Raw genomic sequence first — 23554 nt, 5'->3', positions numbered from 1 at the left:
TAAAAGTAGAACAAAGTTTATCCAAACTCCAGTCATCCGGATTGCCGGATATCCGGATCATCATCAGAAAAAAGAAAATAAAGATGTTATAATGACAAACAGAACGGGCGCTTCGCTAGTGGCATTTTAAGACTGTTTTTTATTTGATTTCAATTCGCTTAATTATTTCAAAAGAAATAAAAAGGGATCTTTCACGTTCTCTTTAAAAACATTGGCATAATTTAATGGTTCATCCAATTTTACAGATTAATACATTTTCGGGTAACGTCTCAGATTCATTAATCCGCATAATTTGAGTTTTACTGTATATATTATTATAGTCTTGTCTCCATATGTCTATAAATAGTAAATATATTTTAAAACTGTTAATGAAATAAATAAATGAGTTGAATTTTTCTACTGACATTTCTATGCGGAACTGCATTTTAATCTGACGATGTCGCTCACGACGGAACCCGGTCATTGGTAAAAATTATAAACTAAAGTGGAACAATTTTTTGACATATTTTTATCATTATAAATAAGTGATAGCTATAAATACGTAAACAACATAGATTTTATCATGAATATGTTTTTATTTAATCATTTAACCGTGTGAGATATATTTTGTGATTGCATTGATTATCGCAAGGTAGATAAATTGCAGTGAACCACAATAATTTCTACTATTTCCGACGAGTAGTAAATAACTTACTGTTAAAAAATGGGAATAAAGTTGTGGTAGAGTGGTGTGCGAACCTCGGACTTTTGATCCATGAGTTCACAATACTAGCCGCAGGACCACAAGCCGATTCACATATTTTGAGTTATTCTTACTTAGTTACAATAGAGTGATACAACATATGAGTTAATTTTTTGAGCTCATAAATTAAAATGGTAAGAGTTTTTTTATTTGCTCAGCCCTGCTCCGTACAGCCTCCGCGAGAATGTGTGAGTGTATCTTACTATTGCTTCCATAACGAGATCACGCACGAGAGTAGGGTGGATAGAACACACTCTAGCTGCTCGGAGTAATACTGAGTAGTCTCACAAGTCCGCAAGTGGTCCAAGCGTTAGGACCACCAAACAATCCAACCACCACAATAATATTTACAAATATAAAACACAGTTAACGCCAGCGCCTAAGAAACACTACGGGTACCTGAATAAACCTATAATCAATCTAAAACAAATAATAAAATTGCTTAAAACATTACACAAAAAGTGCTTGATACAGTTTTTTTATATTCTGAAATTTGGTAGTGGGTCTGGGGGATCAAAGGAATGCTTCTTTAAAACAAGCTAAACTGCCAATTCTAGTCGCGTTTGTTAGGACTTCATAAAATGTGGCTTTCCACGGTGTCCGCGGGGCTGTTGGTGCTGGCCAGTTTCGCAATTTCGGCGACGTCGTCGAAGTGTCCCTCCGCGCCGCAGGGGACGGCGAAGTTGGTGTGTTATTACGAGGGTAGGAGGGCTGTGGATGATGTTGATACGTGTGGCTGCACCCACCTGGTGTACACGGGACCCGCCAGGGGCGAGGAGTTGAAGGAGATTTCCAAGAAACTGTTGGAGAAGAGACAGAAATTGAAGTTCTTGCTGAGGACGTCAGGAAAGGAGAAGGTGAGAAATTTGTACCATTACTTACCCCTATAATTTTCACGCCTCCCACATTTTTTTAGATTTTTAATTATGAACTTTTTTACTGGTATTTGTTTTCCACGTTGTATAGTGAACGAATGATTGAATTACCGTTAAAAAATGTTTTAATTGATTTTTCAGAATTTCCGTACTTAAACTAACCAGCGGTGTCGATATGTAATTAATTAAATGTTTGTTTACTGCAATACAATTACGTATGTTGGCGGATAAGAAATTGCAAAACTAAACATATTTAGACCATTGGCATTGTAATGTTATGAAAAACGAAAACTACGAAAAATCCAAAGTAATTAAGTTAAATTATTGTAAACTTACCTAAAATACAAATTTATTTGCAACTGTCGATGTTAATATAACGAGAACACATTGAATTTTTATTTGAATAAAATATTATTATACTAGTTTTAAAAATATTTTTTTTAAACACATCAATACATTTTATATCAATGTATACAGTACATTTTATTAGAAAAGCCCGACAATTTCATTTAAAAATTACGATCTCTACGTTTACTTAAAGGTGAAATTATTTTTTTGCCTACACATTTCACACATAATTTTAAATAAATTATTAGAACAACCTATACAGTTTCATTTCTTACGCATAAAAAACTATTTTTGCATTGCAATTAAAAAATATACACACGAGATGAATAAAATAATTACAATATTTTGGCGATTTCATTTACTGACATTAAAAAATGATCTTATTCCATTTGAAATAAGTTATAATAACGAGAAAAAATGAATTGATTATATTATGATTAAACTTTTACATGGTACACTTTATAAATAATACCTCCTTTCCCTGCAATTAAATATAAGTATTTTAACAAGATCAATTATATGAAGTTGAATAATAATATTAATAATAATGATCGCTTAGTGTAGTAAATAAAATGATAGTTTAAATACAGAAACCGCATTTTTGCAATATGATATAACTCTATATAACGATCCTTTCTCGAGTCGATCTTGTTTTTTATTTGATTTTTGTATTCAACAATGAAATTTCTCCGCCAAAGCCTTCGGGCATATAAGTAAAAGTCATTTGAAAGGGAATTATTAATATTTCTCTTGTAATCAGTAAGTGCAAGGAACGCTATGTGACAACTTTAGAAATAAACATGTTTATATATAATACGAGGCATATAAATCAGTACGTAAAAATATAATGATGCATTGTGATAATATTATGTAATTCAATTCGAGTTTAATTTTAAGAGCCTGGCAAAAGAAATGAAAATGAATTTATTTTTCACTCTTTTGTTTTTATTGAAGCTTTTTACCAAAATATGATATTATCAAAACAGATAACATATTTACTAATTCATATGCATTTTAATAATATTATAAATAAAATTTTCGACTCCGTTTTCTTAATTTAATACCTCAAAGGCGTATTACAAAGTGATTCTACGAATATTATACTAAAAGCTTAAGTTAATTTTTTAAAGTTTTAAATTAAAGTTTTAAATTTATTTTTTCAGCGCATTATACGGATTTATTTATTTATTTTATTTTTATTTGACACTTTATATACATATACAATAAATATACATATAAGGGCGGGCATATTGCCTTAAGGCAATTTCTTCCTACCTACCCAAACCGTTCAGTTTGAGAAAATTATAAATACATGGACATATTGAATCTTACAATTTTATACAAAAATTAATAGCAAAGATTAACAAAAATAAATATTAATATAAAAAAATAACACTTTACTATGAAGAGAGGAGAGGGGATGGGAAGGAAAGAAGAAGGATAAAGAAACAATTTAAATATTTAGATAGTGACATTTCAATCATGACTTAAATGTAAATAAAGAAGGAGCGTATCTAACATTAGTGAGTAGATTATTCCACAATCGAGTGGCTACTACTGTGAAAGAGGAGGCAAAAAAATTAGAGCGATGACAGGGTATTAAAAGAGATTATTTAAAAGGATTTATTTAAATGATTTAGAGAACACGTGGGTTTAAAGGTTTTTCCGAAACTTCACTGCACTTTCACAGTTCGGTTCGCACATTTGCTGGGACAGCATTCTATTCCATAGAGCTTGAGACCGCAAATACGCGTTTACCGAGCTTATTGCGCTGGTTGCGTGCATTGAAAATGACTGCTTCTATCGCCGTAGATGTACTGATCCAAGCGTTAGACGTCTGGCCTTAAGTTAATTTAGAATGCATGTTTTTTTAATATTCCACCATCTGTGGAAAACGTATTCAGTGTACTTCCCAATTACAATTAAAAGCACCAAAAAAAGTGTTTTTTTTTTTTTTATATTGGGTTAAGCGCATTTCAGCTTTTTGGGTAAAACGCACGTGTCAATCGAAAACGTTTTATATGAGATATAATAATAAACGTGATATTAAATTAAATAAAAATAAGATTGGGTTATGGTCCCGTGGCTACTGTCTCGGACGCACGGCTCAAAGGTCCGTGGTTCGAATCCCACTCTACCACAATTTGACTTCATTTTCTGATAGTGAGTTATATTCGTTGAAAATGGCCCTCAAATCAAATATTTGAGTTAATCATAAGAACGCAAATATTTCTTTAAAAAATAAAAAATTACAACAATATCTAAAATTATAATAATAAAAATAGTATCCACCAGGCACGCTCCGTCCATACATACTGTGAATGCGGCGCATCCCTTGAATAGTTGAAAATAATAATATGTATTTTATTATTTAAAATAATATAAGTGTGGAAAAATGTGTGTTGGTGTTGTAGCCAATTCAATAAATATGACGGCGATCTCTACTAAATAAAAGATCTTGATAATAGTGGACTGTATACAATATTTATTTTAAAGCACAGTGCGCTTCGTGACTACCGAAGACTTCGAGAAAAAACGAAATAGAGAGCGATTATAGCCCTTGTGCTATCTTTATATAGTTTGCTATTGGTACCCACCAGAGTAACAATACTCTGGTATGGCACTCACGAAAATCAATAAGAATTTAAATTAAGAACTATTATACAAAAAACTTAACAAAGTGTTTGAAAAAAAGAAGATACAAGTAGTCCTAAAAATATCGCTTTCCTACCTACGTATGTGCATTTCCTATATCAACGTGCTAAATACCAAGGTACCTTGGACTTGATAGCATTCGTTAGAAATGCCGGAATCTGGATACAACTAATTTTGAGTCCAGTCCTATTACAAATGATCGGATTTTTGCGCACGCGTTTTAAGGTTCATAACGTTGTCATATTATTCTATATGACTCATAGAGATAAGAGCATCAAACATGTGTAATGCAAAGAAATAACGACTCTTTTAACATAAAGTATAAATATTAAAATAGGGTATTATATCCAATTCGACCAAAATTCAAGAACGTCTTGAGTTTTAGGTACCTTAGGCATCGTTTTCATACAAGTGATCCTATGCTGTACTGATTCAAATTAGATATTTACCTCTCTATATCTGTTATCATGCCTACTAAAAGTAAGGACATGATTATTTTTTGTCAGAATCCCTACTGATAATATTCACGCACGTGCCTGGTAACACATACCTTAAATTAATAAATATCCTTAAGTAAGTACAAATACATTAAAAAATATATAAAGGATACGGGATAATTAACAGGACATGAGCACGGTAAATGTCTGCCTGCTTAAAGAAGTTTTGGGTTTAATTCAAATATCGAGTAAAATATTTATTTTAAAGAGTTCTTTACACTAGATTATTTTATAGTTCGAGCACTGGCACCCGAAGCGTAAAATTAATCAACTTACCTTCATGTTTTTAAAAAATATATATATATATATATTTGGACCCCTGTATTTAGTAGCCTTACGTATCATGTACAAGGCTTAGGTACTCGGAAAAAATCGTTTTTGTTTATCTTGGAAATGAGATGTTCAATCACTGATTTTGGTTTATTACCTTTATGAGTCAAATCACCATTGTTGCAAAGTTCAAGAACAATGGCGCGTGATAACTACTTTTAACAACAGTGTGGATATCTGTTAAGAATATTACATCTTTCCTGCATTCTGCTTCAAGATTATGGCGTTGCAAACTGAAAAATGGGCACTGAAATAACAGATGTTCGATACTCTGTGAAGAAATATCATCGCATGGACAATAGTCATCATTCCTTAATTTAAACCTAAATGGATAACTTCTCATAGCTCCGTGTCCGGTGAAAATTTGGGACGTTTCGAAAAGGGTCGCTTACCTTCATGTTACTTATAATCGAAATGGGCAGCATTTGATTCAACAATGAAGTTGCGTAATCGATAATTATAATGATAATAATTCATTCGTCTCTTTTATGATACCAAAAAATTATTTAATTAAAGTGTAAAACCTCGCATTTTAAAATAACAAATAAATTACTCACTTGGATATGGCACGCCTCTACAATCTAGATCAGTGAATCATTAAATTGAACCTTGATCGTCAAAGCTCAGATTCTATGAACTCTAAACTTAGTGAAATCGATAACGAAACACTCAATATATCATAAAATCAATGTCAGTAATCAACAACTTTTCCTTTCACCAGCAACATATGGTTTAGAACGCTTAAAATTTCTCGATAGCTAAAAAACACCATGATTCTAATATTCATCAATCAATTAAAAAACACTTATTTAGATATTTATACAAATTAATTATTATAAAACCAGTAGCCATCTTAATAAAAACTTGATGATCATTTCAATTTAAATTAGTAATTGGAAAAATCATAAATTAGATTATGATTTTGTATATTTGAATTATTAGTAATACTGTTATGGTTTGATTAATTTCTCCACTATATATTATAATTAAATCATTAGAATGTGTAGGCATTATTTTATTTTATTTTGTTTGATAAACCAGCCGTTCTACATAATTAAATGGTTTGATTGTAAAGAAATATTGTATTTTATGTAATTGCACAATGAAAGATATACATATATAAAGTTTATTGTTGAAGCACAAACTTTGTGGTTATTCATTATAATAAAATAAATAAAACAGGTTTGTTTTTAACCATTAATTATTATTAAATTAGTGGTTAAAAACAAAGCTATTTTATTTATTTTATTATAATGATATGCACATAAATCAAATGGTTACCTAAAAAATCACAAAACTTGCTGTAAACGGGGTGAGATTACGATGGGGATACATTTAGAGGATAAGAAAGGGTGAGTTAAAAAAAAAATCATATGTAGTATAATATATTCGTTATGGTACCTGTCAAACTGCATATTGAATTTTGGGTGCTAACTTAGGTCTTACTTATTGGCGTATGAAGTAGGTGCCGAAGGTGGTACTGACCACACATCCTGGCAGATACATGGGTGATAATCAAACTAAATTACTTTATAGTCAACTAAAACTTGCAAGCAATACTTAAATTTTAATTTTTGATTTATTTTGTTTTATATCTTATTTTTATGTTAACATGGGAGTTGCATTATTTTTTACCTTGCTTATAATATTTCGAAAAATAGATTGTCTGCATTTATTTAAACTTTGAATTGACTATCAGGATCAGGAAAGATATTCCCAAGTTGAATAAATAGGAACGTCTCAGCATTTGTTCATGTGGTGTGGAGTTCACTTTAAACTCTTCAGGAAACGGCGGGCTGTTGACAGTACATCGCTTCAGTTTGTTTTTGTCCCGCAGTCCAATTTAAACGAAATTGGCTTAAGTGAACAAGAGTTTCGAAAAAAGCTTTTATTTTTTAATTAAAATGATAAAATATTTTTTTTAAATTGGAGGAGGGTTTTTTTTCGAATTTTGTCTTAGGAAGTGGTCATTATTTATGCCTAGTTCGTTAAAAACAAACTTAAGGCTCTATTTCTGCAGATTTGTGTTTTGGTCTTTTAGACAAAAACTAACTGAAGCAACGTGTAGTCAACAGGCCTTCTGTTTTATTGTTCCGAGTGTTCGACATTTTGTGCCCTACTTTGGTTAGACGAGTTTATGAGCAAACAACAAATAAAATTTCTTAAAAGCATCAAAACCCTAATGTACATCATTCTTCTAAATTTGTTGCAACAGAAAAGGAAAACATTTTTGAGAAGGGAATATGGAAGTCTAGGCATTTACAGGGCTTATGACCTGTCATTGGCTGGTTTAAGAGGCCACTTTACACACTGTGTAACATTCACTATTCTGCCCATGTTTATACATCCACACTTCCTGAATTCTTCCATCTGTTAAGTGCTGTGAGGCAAAAGAGCTGAAAACGTTATCATGTAGGCCAGTTTTTAAAAAAAAAATTAATTTACACAAATGTCTGAGCATCGAATGATTTATACATTTATTTAATTTTGAGGGCCATTTTCAAGGAGTTGTAAATAACTCACTATAAGTAAATGGGAATCAAGATGCGGTGGAGTGGGATTCAAACCACGGGCCTTTGAGCCGTGCGCCTGAGACACTAGCCACGGGACCACAACTTAACCTAACCCCACATTTTTTTAAATAAAGGCTCTTTGTTAATAAATAAATAAAAATCATCCTACCTATTCATCGAATTAACTGTTCAAAGAAGCCAATTCCTTACGATTAGATAAATATAAACATGTTAATTTATGTCTAATCTGCTTTTAGCGCACTAAAAAACATAAAGCACAACAAAAAATAATTAGAAGATATTTTTCTACCGTAAATTACTACATACAAAAAGTAGAACAGCAACTTTAGCTAAGAGGCATTTCTTATTGGCAGGTCCAAGAATCTTTAACTTATCGGATCAGGCGACAAAGAAGTCTAATTCCTTTTCAAAATTCAAATCTCGTTTGAGTAATTGAATTGGTCGAATGCGAATGAATCACTGTGATAAAACGTGTAATAACTAGTGAAAGTAATATGGGATGCACAATTATATGCATAAAATATATGAATTATTTGTAGATTCTTGAAAACTCAGTGCTGAAAAACTACAACGCACGGGTAAGATTAAAACCCAGATTTTATCTTCATTTATTTCTTTATATATACGCCCAATTGGCATTTTTAAGGACGTATTTATCCATAGAAAATTATTATAAAAGAAAGTAGAAAGACACAATGGTATATATTAGACTTGGTAGGAGTGGAAGCGGAAGAGAGGTGTTTATAATTGAATTTGATTCAGCGATCGTTTGAAAGAAGACAATTTATTATCAAAGAAATCAAGACTGGTATTACATTTTTTTTTTTTTTTGCACCACAACAGGCCAGGAGGCCTAATTACAGTGGTGAATTACATCACAGAGCACCCAGGCTTGAGAAAAATCACATTTTAATTTTTGTGTTCTCACCGGGAATCGAACCCGGAACCTTCCGTGTGTGAGTCAAGCGTCTTGACCACTACACCACGGAGGCCGCCGATGGTATGTTTGTTGGCAGACCTAAAAATTCTTGGCATAGGGGAATGAAAACCATAGTTAGTTTTATGATTATCGGTATGAATGAGTAAGTTTTGTCTGAGGTTTTTTGTTGGGATATTTAATTTTATTGAGCTCAGTAGTTCAGGCGCATCAAAGAGTGAGTTGAGAATTGTAAATAGGACAAGAAGGTAGGATTTATTTCAACGGTCTTGAAGAGAAGATATATTTAAGCTAGTTTCTAACTCATTATACGAATATTCGTTTCTGGAGAAACTCAACTTTCAGCCAGTCTTTCTTAAAAATCAATATTGAACTGATTCAATATTTTTGATGTGAAAATCATAATATGGAGACCAGATAACAGAGGAATACTCTAGGTGCAGGCAAACTAGGGAACAAAAGAGAGTTTTTTTTTCATATTGTATTATAAAATAATTTCACCATATATGGTAGTGGGATAAAACAGGTTACCCATTATAAATATTTAGGATGCTGGCTAAAGGATCAAGAAAAGAAGAATAGAATCCGGATTATGAAATAAAGACCAGAATTGAAATTGCGAGATCAACCTTCTACATGCAAAAAATGCAAAAACATTTCTGCATCCGAGATTTGAGACTAAGTACAAGATGGAGAGCAACAAAAGCTTATGTATTGCCAGTGTCGTTTTATGGAGTGGAGGGTTGAACTCTTAAAATTTCAACAATCAACAAAATTGAAGCCTTTGAACTTTGGCTATGCAGAAGAATGCTTCGACGGCCGCTAAATGACAGCACCGCTCTCCTAGGAAACCATAACTTTAGACCTCTGATTAGTGAATCATAGTTGTTCCTTTGATTTTCAGCATAACAAAAGTAACGGTTTACATAAAATTCCAAGTACAAAACATAATGTAAAGGTACTTAATTGCATTACGAAATTTGTGCAGCCCATTCATCTCGCTAAAAGCGTTTTAGCAAGTCGAGATTTTTTACCAAGTAGGTTATATTAGATACCCTCCACTTGAGACGTCTAAATAAACCCGTATGTTGATAATGTCGCAACACAGAAATAACACAATGGGTTGGCCGTGACTCTCAGGAGTTAGACAACAATATGTTATATCGTGAGCATACAAGAAAAACTGGCCAAATCAAAATTACCGCTTGTTGGCAAATCAAGATTTAAGTTTTTCCATAGTCACAAATGCAAATTTTTACATGCTTTTGCTATCTTGTGCACTTTTTATTAAAAGTTTATTTTTCTTTACAAAGGATTTTATTATTTAAAAGAAACAATTTATTTTACTGTTATGACTGGTCTTAAGCGCTGTAAATGCCTAAACTACCATATTTTCTTCTCTAAAATGTTCTCCATCCTTCTTGCAATTTGTTAATCTTAATGACTCTCTAGTCGGTAAAATCCAGTGTTTTGTCCACAAACATTTGGGCAAACTCAAAATATTGTAATAAAACCAACTGGTCCAAGAAAAAATTTAAAAATTCGAAAAATGTTTTCAGGCGTTGCCTAGTATGTGAAATAATTCTATCAGATGAATCTCTTCGCAACTATAAAAGTTTTAGCTCTTTTACTTCACTAAAATCAACAGATAGAAGAATCGAAGAAATATGGATGTTAAAACATATACAAAATAGTGTAAATTACGCAGTGTGTAAATTGACACTTAAACCAGCTAATGACAGGTCATAAGTCCTGCAAATTCCTAGACTACCATATTTGCTTCTTTAAAGTGTTTTCCATCTGAGTTGTAATTTGTTAATACAACACGGACCCACCGTGTGCGAAAAGGTCGTCTTAAGTCGGATAAATAAATTATTTTAACACAACAATATTCATAATACAGAACAAAAATTAATGACTTTAAAAAAGTATAATACAGATGTGAATTCTTTTACATTTTCAGCTAAAAGTTCAGAAAGGTTTTGGCTGGTTTAATATTTTTGCATAAAATAGTATCTAGCTATATAAATGCTTATGATATCCTTGCTCAGGTTAACCCCGGTGTATCGTACCGTAACTTGCGTACCAATGCTGTCTTAGCTATGGAAAATTTTAGACCCAATGTCGGATTCTTTTCCCTCTGCCAAGGATCTTCAGAACAGTTAACAAAATCTCACTAAACAGTACTGTCGATGTGTTCCAACAGCAAAGGCAAGCATTCAAGAAGCAAGCGGTGCTATCACTCCTGACTAGAGATGGCGCACTTGCCATGTCCGCATAGCTATGACATGACTATACAAATTGTACATTTAAATATATTCTAAGATTGTTAAGGTTGAGTCAATCGATTGTATTATATTTCATTGATGTCTATCTATTAGGGTTCTCATAAACCTGTTACCACTATTTCTCCCACAACATAAAATATTGTCATAACCTAATCAGTGCATTTAAAGATTGCTTATTATGCATGTCTTGTTGGTTTTATATTTTTGTGCAACAACTATGGTGTAGGTGTATATTGGATTTTGAATGTTGATTTAATTGGTGTCCTGACGAAGAACCGGGTATGTCTCGAAACCAGTACACATAGAAAAGTGGGTAAGTGGTTACATACAAATATTCAATAACATTTAGGATTTTTAAGGATCATGTATCTAAAATGTTTATTTAATAATTTCATCATTCAATTTAGTAATAATATTTCGATTGGAAAATAATTTTTATTAGCTAATAAATTAATCTAAGCAATCACAAGCCGATCGGTACTATTCTTTTTAAAAGGGAGATATACAGAATTAAATTTTGGTTATTTGAATGGTGCCAAAAACAAACAATTCGTGACGTCATCAAGTATGACGTCTTTGGATGTTTTGTGACGTCATCAGATTGTTTTCATCAATGCCTATGGATTTTATAGAGTATTGTAGATAGCTTTATTTTTCTATGTTTATCAAACGCCACGAGCTGTGATTTATAATTTTCATGATAAATTGATAATTCAATTTATCATTATCATAAAACATTAATATTTAGAAGAAGTTGAAAACCATAAAATAATAATAGAAATTCGAGATGTAAGATGTAATCCGTTTTCACTTTCATCTGTCAGTGCTTGGAACTGGAGGGTGGAGTGCGTAATGGGGGGGCTTAAGATAATATGCATAGACAACTCTCCTTATATTTTTTTCTGTGGCCTGTGGCATTACCAACATTAAAATGAATGCATTACTCGTGAACTTCTGTGATAAAATTTAATGCTAACTTGAGAAAAAATTGTTTTCGAAAGACTTTATTTTCAAAACAAAAATAATGAATGAAAATATTCATTTTAAGGGCTTATGTAAACACTAGGAGAATCTTTAAAAAACCTTTTATTTGTAGAGCAGGTTAAATCCGATATTCCTCCTGAGTGAAAATACTATATTCCACTGTGTGGTCTCCTCAGTTCAAATTACACATTAAGAACATAGAAAATAGATTTGAGAATACAAAGAAAGTATTTGAGATTCGTAAATTTTAAATGAAATATTCCCTTAGATATCATAAATTACACGTATATATTAGACACATTAAATTTAATGTTATTAAAAGATCGTAGAAAAATAAATATCCTTCTTTTTTTATTTAAAATTAAACATTCGGAGCTCGATTGTTGTGAACTCCTAAATCTTATTAACTTCAAAATACCGAATCGAGTCACTAGAAGTACCGAGTTGTTTGCAACTACAAACGTAGGTAGGTATTAACTATGCACGAAACTCTCCGATTCCGCGTTTTCATTCCCAAGCCAACAAATTAACTTATGATTTAGACATTTTTAATACAACAATTATTAATTTTTAAATGTTCTTAAATGCACTGTTTAAAACTAATTATTAAAGTCGTAATAAAACATTTTTTTCATGCATTTTTTTCACTGCTTTTGTGGTAAATTATTATATTATCTCTTTCTGAAATTAATTTATCTTATACTTTTGTGTACCATATTATTATCTTATATATACTTACTGTAAGCAATTGTTTATTTTTTGTTTTTAACATTAATTTGTTAATACCATTTTTTTGCTTTAATTCTTTACAAATGAATTAACAATTTGTTTTTATTTTCTAACATTTTTCTTATATCCATATTTTTTAATTTTCGTTTTTTCTTTTTTACTATGCAAAGTTTCACTTTTTATTTTGCATTGCAGCATGCTTTTTTGTTTCTACATGTATACGAAAAAAAGGTGTTGTATATTTTTAAAATTATTACTTACTATGTTTGTACTTACCAGTATAATTTTTGTAAATGCCCCTTGGGCGTATTGTAAAATTAAATAAATAAAAATAAATACTCAATTATCAAAAACTTTGAGATATATAACTGGATTTGATTTTTTTCAGTAAAAGGTAACATCCAGCGGTAATACTAAGAGAAAAAAACTCAATATTGCATAAAATTGACTTTGCCAGTTTTCTTTGTATGCTCACGTTATATTATCTGTTGGTTTGTGCAAGTTGCTCTGTGTTCTGCTTCATATGTCTTATCCTATTGTTGCAACAATACCACAGTACCTACTTAGTTATTTATTTATAAATGCCATTAGTGGCATTATTTACACATTAATTTATAAATGTAAGAATAGGCTGTTAAGAGTTAAAGTTCCTACCCCAGTTAGAGATTGACTGAATTATGTCGCACGAGTGTTACGGCGATTAGGAGTTGAAGAGACTGCACTTGAACTACATGCTGGAACTGTGTGCCGTCGTCGAGCTGGACTGACTTACTGAACTGATTTTGTTGGGCTGACTGACTGCCGTTGCTACGCCCTGTAGCTCGATCACAAATAACTGACGACGTGCTAATAAGCGACGTGTTAACAGTTTCTCACCATGATTGTTTATCGTATTCGCGATCACAATGCAACATCCGTGAACACCTAATATTAAATGTTAAAATACTTACATTTCGCGATGTATAATCCTGCTGCGCAATCACATGTTTGAATTTCACCGGTGTAAATATGGAAAATATTCCAAAACTCCTATTTTTATTTTTGTATTTATTATTTATCATGCTATTCGTTGCATTTAGCCGGTGGTTGGCAAGCCAAATGTCAAGATAAGCAGTCGCCATAGTAATTGTAATTTATTTTTCATTTTTTTCTATTAAATACTCCTTAAAGGCAATTTTTCGCCAATGAACTGTATTTATTTACGAGGAAAACAAAAAAACTGACACGAGCGTTGACTTAGAGATTACACAGGCGTTGATTTATGACTACGATAACTTAAGCATGTTCATTATTCAACAATGTTTGAGTATGTCCAAATGCTTTCAGACTGGCTGGATTTCCTCCCTAGGGAGTTATTCATATTAAAATTTATTTCAACAGAGAGGGAAAACATTTTTGAGAAGGGAGTATGGAAGTCTAGGCATTTACAAAAGTCCTTTAAATACCTAGACTTCCATATTACCTTCTCAAAAATGTTTTTCCTCTCTGTTGAAATAAATTTAAATGTTCATTATTGTGATCGCTCAAATGCTGAGGTCTCTTTATAGGCGACGTTTCTTTGTAATCCATTTCTTCGTGGTAGGGACGATGTGAATGTATTGCAGAACGATGATCCCGATTTCATCGCCAATACTGATAGAATTGCATTTAATGTGATATTGGATTCTACAGAAAATGATGACATTACTTTCTTTGGTCATCACATTATTTTAGGTGAAATGTTCTTTTATTCTTGCGTTTCTAGTTTTATTTATTTATTTATTAAAAGAAAACAACAGCCATAACAAAAAAATAATATTACAAAGTAACCAAAATTGTAGGTCAATTATGGTTATCTTTACGTTACCAAATACAATGTAAAAAAAATAAGAAAAAAAGCTTACCTTTGAAAAACCACTCCGCATCATTCCACACGTAAAAAAAATAAATAAAATAAATCAATAATAAAAATGATATGATTAAAAAAAAAAAATTTTTTTTGTTTACTCGGACTTAAAAATCCTTTCGCCGGCGGATCTATATGGAGTAACCCCAGATCAGCCTTCCCTCATTTCTTCTTTCAAACAAAAGAAAATAATTACAATATTGTACAAAAAATAAAATATAAGGTAGGTACAGTTAGATTAAATTATTATGATATTTTTCAATTAGGTTTTAAGCATTTTCTTTAAATTTGTTTAAAGTGAGGATATACTTGTATAAATCGATTTTACTAAAATACGTGTTATTTGTTAGTGTATATGATTTTTTTTCTTATAACATATGTTTAAAATAGACTTTGTCTTTAAATTTATTAAAATAGTAGAAGTGGAAGTGTACCAAATATTTTTAATTCACAACTTGTATGCTAATTTAATTTATTATACAATATAACTTATGGTTTGTTTTAAATGCTGAAGTATTATTTATTTCCGGTTTAACAGCGTGTATTTTTGATACACAATAAACGTGGGGGTTTGAACACTGCTTGTGCAGGTTAGTAATAATATGTAACGTTTCGCTGGCATCGTAAACCCAATGGACTGAATCAATTTATGGGCTCATTAAGATTAGAGCAAGATGTATTCAATATTGTGATGTAACTGCTCCCATTTTACGTAATACGTCGAAGTATAAACATAATATATCTGCACACTTCCACTTTCGTTGCCAATCGGCAACTGTCAATCTAAATCTGTCGATTTCATAAAAAAACATGCAGACAGTAGATAACCGTTTGCTATACTACTTTACATACGAACATAACATTAATAGGGAAATATCACATATCACGAAGACCGATAAAAATACATAAAATGGATTTTGAAAAATTAATTGTATTCTCAAAATCAATATGGATATTGTAAAGAAATGTTTTCATGCATAACTTCAATTATATTTTTTTAACGCGACATGTTTGGCATTGATAATAAGGAACTTTAGCGCTTCGGGAAATGGGAAACATTTTTTTTTCTTTCGTGGGGTAAAAATTGGAGCATTAAATTTGACAGCAAAGTTTCTTGAAAATGTACAAAAAAGAAAATAAAAACTATTTTAATAAAAATGCACTACTTTGAATGACTTCACTGGTCCATATGATTCAACCTATGATGTGAGAGCTTTGGAAGATTTCCGGTCTGCTCGCCGTTTCTGGACCAATAGGAAGACTTGAATGAGAAGAAGCGGAATCGAACCTCTGATGTCACACGCGGAGTTATTTCAGAAATACAAACCTTAAAAAAATCGTAGCGCTGATAATACGATAGATGAAAATTGAAAAAAGTTTGTTTAATAGTCTATTAACAAGCAAAAAAATATTTTTTAAAAACCAATGAACTTTCTCATTGTGACGCCAAGGTTCGTAACGATGTTTTAAAAAAAAATCAAACGGATTTTAACCAAATTTAAAATGAACATGAATCGTGACGTATTAGGGGCGTGGCCAATGCAATGACCGTTTTCGCGGGTATTCAACATTATTAATTTTGAATATATTTTTTATGCTACTTATAAGTAGAAAATATTTATTTTTTTACTCGGTAGTATTTCATAGACCCTTATTACTTAAAAATAATTTAAAAAAAAACGATTAGACTTTTCCCTATTATCAATCGATATCCATGTGAGATATTAAGTTTTATGTATTCAAATTTGGCGTTCCGTAGCCTATCCTTACAATAAAAGCGTGAAGGTTAGTTTTTTCATATTTGTTGTTTGTTTTTGTTATTATAGAAATAAAAGAAAAGTTAAACTTAAATCCACGAAATTGGATCAGTGATCGGATTCATTCCTTTCACATCTCCGGGACTGGTATTTTTTATTTAAAATTCCGTGTATTTACGCAAAAAGAGTAACAAAGCTTTTTTTCCCATTTCGCGCTCAGCCACCGCACGGGCTGGGCGTGAAATATAGTTCCTCTCCAACCGTAGCTTACAATCTTATAATAAATTTAAAAATAAGTTGTTATATGTTAGAAAACAATGAGATAATGTTTATAAGTCGTTAGTGTGTAGTAGTGTAGTCATGTTTTAGACAAACAGTGGAAAAAAGAATACTATTTATTTAATAGCATTGTTTTATACTTTATTCTTAACAAAATATGTGACAAATAGTGAACAATGGAAACTTTAAAAAAATAGTGCGTCTGTAACCTTTAAATCATAAAATTTTATGTGAATCATTAAAACCGTTTAAGAATGCATCAGTTTTTGACGCGAAAGTATCCAAATTTTGCTATTTGGAACACTACACCCATAATTAATAAATTACAACAGTGCTACTAAAAGTGAACTGACATTTATTGATAAATACATAATATTTCAAATATCTGCCTTCTAATAACATACAAAATGATAAATCAAACTTCTATAACTAACTTATACAAAAAAATATTCATGTAAAAAAGTAAATTGAACAGGAATGTTGCGTCTTATAAAATGAAATAATACGGACCAAAATGGACACCAAGTCGTTGAAACAATAGACATAATCCCCCAGTCTACACACGTGCGTTTCCAGAAATTCTCCAGCAGCCAGTGGACCACATGGTGACGGTATCTACCTACTGTCTACAAAAGATTCTCTTCGGACATCTATCTCCCTTTGTTAACCATTGAGTTGATACAGTGCTTTATTTATTTAGTTTTTTATTGATTACTTCTTGGCATGAACACTTGACAAACTTACTACTATGCTCTATTTTTTGTAAATTTATTGATATCATTGTAACTTTGCTAGAATTTCACTCGTCCATGCGCTTTGTAGCTGCACGATGATTGGTTATCTAGCTTTCATATACCAACTTTAAAATACCTAAATTTTGTAAATGGGGTCTAGAATTCCAATCATCTATGCGCTTAGTAGCTGCAAGACGTGTTGTAATCTTACTCCTTTTTATTATTCATATTATTTTTTATTTTTTTTAGTATCATTAATACACTAAATTTATTTGTCAATTTTTAAAATGTGTAAATGTGAGCTAAATTTCTAACTGTCTATGCGCTCTGTAGCTGCAAGACGTCCTGTAATCTAACTCCTATCTGTTATAATTTTTGATCGATCTTAATTGAAAACGAGGAACTAGAATCCCAACCGTCCATGCGCTCTGTAGCTGCAAGACGTACTGGGATATTTATTAATTGTACAGCGCCCTTGAGGTGATTTTCACAAAAATGGCGCTATGTAAATTATCCAAACATTATTATTATTAAAACAGAAAGTTGTAAATAACAATGTTAGAAAAAAGAAACAAGTTGTGGAAGATTGAAATTCGAATATTTAATCTCTCAACCTTTATTCAAAGATTTATCGCCATTGATTGCTTCTTTAGTAATGTTGAATAAGAGCTCGACAGACATTTATTTTACTATTTAATTTCGGTTCAATGAACCTTTTACATGATTATAATAAATCAATAAGAAAATTACAACAAAAAACAGCACGATATATTTTTTTCAAGAGCAAAAACATAAAAAAGGATACCTTAATGAAAAGTATTAATAAAAAAGACATATAACATATTTAAAAAACAAGTCTAACGTACTCCGTTTTTGAAAGCATAACTACTGGAACGTACTGGAATATAATTCTATGTTGCCTGATTTAGCGCTTTCTGGCGGCCGCGGTAGTTACTCATCCATATGATGCCCGTGCTCTAGAAATAAATTCTTTTCCATTTGAAAACTCGGAACGAACAGTCCAGCTGTTGCGGAAGGACTCAAAGGGCGGACAACCACACATTTAAAAAATGTAGTCCTTCAAGAAAGGGAACGTTCAACGTAACGTAAGCCTATTTGTTTTTAATTTATTAGCTCAATTCTTGAAGAGAGAGATATAATATTCTAATGAGATTGTATTTTATACAGGTTCCCCTTTTCTAGTTTTTTTTCTACCTTCTTCCACTTTTATCTCCCTTTTTTCATTTTCCTACACCTTTTATCTACTTTGTCCTATGATAAAGATTTTACAATATGCTTTATTCACTCCATGCTTTGAATGGATCACTAATCATTACGAAGTTTATTCGTAAATACCTGGAAAAGCCGGTGTCAGATTCTAAAGTTTTCTTCAAGACCTTGAGACACAAATTAACAAATGCAATGAAGCAGACGATCATTTACTGAATTCAGATGTCGACAAACAATCTTCTGGGAAATCATCAACTGAGCCAATCATGAGTCAAACATATCAACCGAAGACGTCGCATATCAAATTCCATCTGCGGATTTTATTTCGTAAAATCAACATTATTCCATATTACGGCGAGAAGAAAACAATCAAGAATCTATTTCAGTTGTCATTATTATTGTTACGAATATTTACTTCTTAGATAAATTTATTGTCAACCATTTATTCATATCTGCTAGGCAGAATTATGATTTTTATATTAACTAATCTTATTACATTTGTAGAGGATTGCTTCTTTTATTAAAATTTTGTATTTCACTAACAAGTTGTTTATTTCATAGAATAATAATAATTATTATTATGGATAACTTATATAGCGCCATTTTCGTAATATAATACCTCAAGGGCGCTTTAGAATAGAATCCAGATCTTTGAGTCATATTTGTTCCATTTTACAGTAAAGTTTTTATAGATAACGTTTTTGATGCCGTTCATAAAATTAAATTTATACAACATAATTTTATTTTTTTGGAGAATTCTCATGTTCTTGTCGATTGAGCGAAACTGGTGAAGGGTAAGTTGTTTGTAGGTACTTTATTTAGTTATCTTCATTATTCTTCTATATCTTATAAATTTGCTCAATAAGCTTGTGATAACCTACCTTTATAATGTCGCCCAACTGGGACCAAATAATTTACTTCAACCTCTTATATATACTTACATCTTACAATATTCAGTAGAAAGTTAAAATAATAAAACATTCTACAGTAATACAACTAGAAAATCATAAGTACTGTTTCATACAGCTGGGCAAAGTGAACAAAAAACTGCATATATTATAAAATGCATGAATAAATAAATATAATTACTATTCACCAGCTTTTAAAAAATTCAAAAGGTTTGTTTTATAGGAACAATACCCTACACTAAATATATCAGATACGCAGGAATAACTATAGTATATAGTCCTTTATACGTTGTTCCACTGTAATGTTGAGTCGGGTTGTAGTCCCGTGGCTAGCGTTGCGGACTCACGGATCAGAGGTCCGAGGTTCGAGCCCCACTCTACCCGAACTTGATTTCCATTTTCTAATAGTGAGTTATTTACAACTCGTTGAAAATGGCCACCAAAATTGAAAAATTTGGGCAAATTATAAGAGCGCTAATATTTCTTTTTTTTTTTAAATATAAAAATGTTCACCCTAAACCTATTAAGCTCACCCCCTCCCTCCATCCCCTCTACCTTTTTTCAACTACTTCTCAAACAGCATAGAGTATTTTCATAATTTTATCAGTGCATGTTTCTCTTAATCACTGCATATGCTTATTAAAATGCATGTCGTGTTGGTTTTATATTTTTGTGCAACAACTATGGTAAAGGTGTATAGTGGGTTTTGCATGATGGTTTAATTAGTGTCCTGACGGAAGAGACGGGTACGTTAAAAAAGAGAAAGAAAAAAAGGTTTTAAAGAAAAGTTTAAATTATTTATCAAAATTATTATTTTCATAAATTGACTTAAATATATTATTAAACTAACAACAGGAAGTATTTGATGAAACATGATTTAGTTTTGAATGCCTTTTTTGGTAACTGAAACTAAAATCAAGTCCGGCATCCCACGCATTGACAGCAAACAACACTTACCATTTATTTTAAGGTGATTTTTTTGTATTTTTCTCCTAGTTTATTATAATTATAATAATGACATTTACGTGATTTTATAGCCATGCCTTTTTTGTAGCAAGCGTTCACAATTACACATACGAGTAATTCGATCAGAATGAGTTATACGAATATAGGGAATGTATGTACGTATAATACAGGCTATTATTATACAAGTATTAATGTATATAAGTGCATGTCGGTAAACTAAATAAATTTAATAAACACATGATTTTTGTTTGTGTTGAAATACATATTTTAATGTTTTATTAATTTAAAAACATACGCATACGCACGCATGCACACAAAAAAATGGTATTTTTTCATCCAGATGTCGTATACACACAACCACTCCCTGTAGACTGCCGTTTTTCCCGATTCCGTCAAGTGGCACGTCAAAAAAACAATAAATGCGTGATGTTGCCAGTTCGCTATCGATCAAAATGGCACTTGTTTCAACTCTCCTCTTTTACAACTCTCCTCGGTCTCCCCTACAAGCATCAAAATATTATTTTTCACCCTGAATGTGGATAAAACCAAATACGTACATATATCACGTTGAGTATAGGTAACAGATCACCATCTGCATCCCGTCTTAATTTGGAAATAAAATCTCATTATTCTTGCCAGCTTTTAAAATCAGTTGACTACATATAATATCTAGAAATAATTATTGACATAAATCTACGAGGGGAGGGACAAATCCAATCGCTGGTTTCTAGATTAAGAAAGCTGTGTCATGCATTCTGCTCACTTCGGAACATCCTGGACATTGGCACTCTCAGAACTATGTATTTCGATCTTTTCCAGTCACTGACTACCCATGGTATAGTGGGCTGGGGAGGTTGCACCGCGTCTATCATGAACCACCTAATAAATGTACAAAAAATATTACTTGTGCTTCGATGTCCCCCAAAATTCCCACCTGAGAAATCGTTTCAATTTATTAAGGTACTGGACATTAGACAATTTATTTTAAAAGAGTCATTGACACATCTCTGCTTAAAAACAAAAGGGCTATTTTTCGCCCCGAAATTTCACTTAATTACAAAAATGAGATTTAAATCGATCATATTTTTCTATAAGAAAAAGACCTCTATGGATTTAGAAATTTAAATGACCCAAATTTTGCCACAGCCCTTTTGACCGTTGTGTTTTGGTGGCTAACTTCAGAGCAAAATCGACATGATCGCCGCTTTTTCGGTGATAGTTAAAACTGACTCCATAATTCGATAGACACATCTTTTAAAAACGTATTTTATGAATTTAAAAACATTAAAATAAACAAAAGCTCACTAATGTTAAAAATTTGATTGGGTCTACTGAAAGAAGTCAAATTTAAATTTGTGGCCATTTGAAATTAAGCAGCGACATTTCTGGTCATGCAGTTACAAAAGGAGATCCCAGCGGAATTCTCGAACGGGGTTTTTTTGCAATTTGAATTATTGAATGGGCCCAAAACACGCACGACTTTCGCTCAGAGAAATTTGTCTTTTGTGGCCCCGAGAGTGTTCAATATTCTGGATTAACAAATTAAGTTCTCCAAAACGATAGCCATTTTCAAAGAGATATTCAAGTTTGGATTTGGTCTAAGGAAAAAGACTATTGTAGGAGACTGCTGCAAAATATTGCATATATTGATGTACTATTAATCGTGTTGTCCAGATATTCATTAAACTGGACGTTTATGTAATAATGTTTATTTTGGTATTCTTTAATATTATATTATATGCTTCCTCTTTCCATTATTCAATTCAATTTATTTATTTAAATATAACACATACATTACAAACATATATTCAATACGTACATATTATAAAAAAGAAAAAAAATACATGAAAGAGACTCATGTCAAAGTAGTAGGAGAATCCTGCTTCGGAAAACCCCTGCGGATACATGGAACAGATCAATATCCAGAGCGATATTGTTTAGTGAGCATAGCGGTAGCCCTTCCAACAGGCATAACCATAGGCAAGTTGGTCCTGTATATCGAAATATGAAACAATCTATGCTGATGCTGTCTTACGTAATTATCAGGAACATACAAACCAATGATCATCATAATCCCAGAATTATCGAACATACCGTGCAACGATCGATAAAAATGTGTAGTCAAATACACATTCCTTCTAGTCTCTAAACTGTTGTAGCCAAGCATACCAAGCTTACACGGGAACACAGGGTTCTCGGTCTTATGGAGTTAGAGATACGTTTTTTTTTGTAATGTGTATTTGTGTATGAATAAATCTATACGTAAACAAATTCATAAAACATTATTTTTACGCCTTCAGCCGTTTTTTGTGGTTATATTCATTTAACTTACTGAATTATACAAAATAAGTATGTAATCAAATATTTGACACGGAAAGTTGCAATATTGCGGCTGCAAATATTAATTTTATTTTTAAATGTATTTTGGTCTTCCATTACTCTGAAGCTTCCTCACACAGTTCATTTCCTAGTAAAATTATTAAGAACACTGCTTATTTTATCTGACATATATAATAATAATAGCATGTAACTAAATTCTACGGTTGAATAATATTTTAATGCGTTCCGTTTTCCCACGATTAAAACCTGCTTTCTCTTGTTTTCCGAATTTATTTCAATAAACACATCCTCAATTCCATTTCTATAAACAAGACGCTAGAGGAAATTAAAAATATTATGTTATGGACAATATTTTGAGTTAGCATGAACTGGATTTCACCGCCAAGGGAGTTATTTATTTATTTAATAAAAATGTGAAAGTTCAGTGACCTTTTTTATTTTTTATTTGTCAATGCACCATCAAACTAGGCCAAAAAAAATATCAGCCCTAAGATTTTTTAAAGTTTTGTATTTTTGACATTACTTCGTTTATTTAT

General features: G+C 31.5%; 1 protein-coding gene across 1 annotated transcript in view; it reads left to right on the top strand.

Moving 5' to 3' along the window:
- Positions 1-1323: 1323 nt before the first annotated feature.
- LOC148281230 (uncharacterized) overlaps positions 1324-23554 on the top strand; it is an 88145-nt gene continuing 65914 nt past the window's right edge. The window contains exon 1 of the mRNA XM_088227026.1: positions 1324-1599. Coding sequence (XP_088083152.1) covers positions 1324-1599 — 276 coding nt within the window. The remainder of the gene's footprint in view (positions 1600-23554) is intronic.

The sequence above is a fragment of the Micrasema longulum genome, unplaced genomic scaffold (assembly GCF_059751315.1).
Source record: "Micrasema longulum isolate JH-2025_06_02 unplaced genomic scaffold, ASM5975131v1 h1tg000486l, whole genome shotgun sequence".
Taxonomy (NCBI): Eukaryota; Metazoa; Arthropoda; class Insecta; order Trichoptera; family Brachycentridae; genus Micrasema; species Micrasema longulum.
The sequence above is the reverse complement of the archived record's forward strand: the minus strand, read 5'-3'. Positions and strand labels throughout refer to the sequence as shown.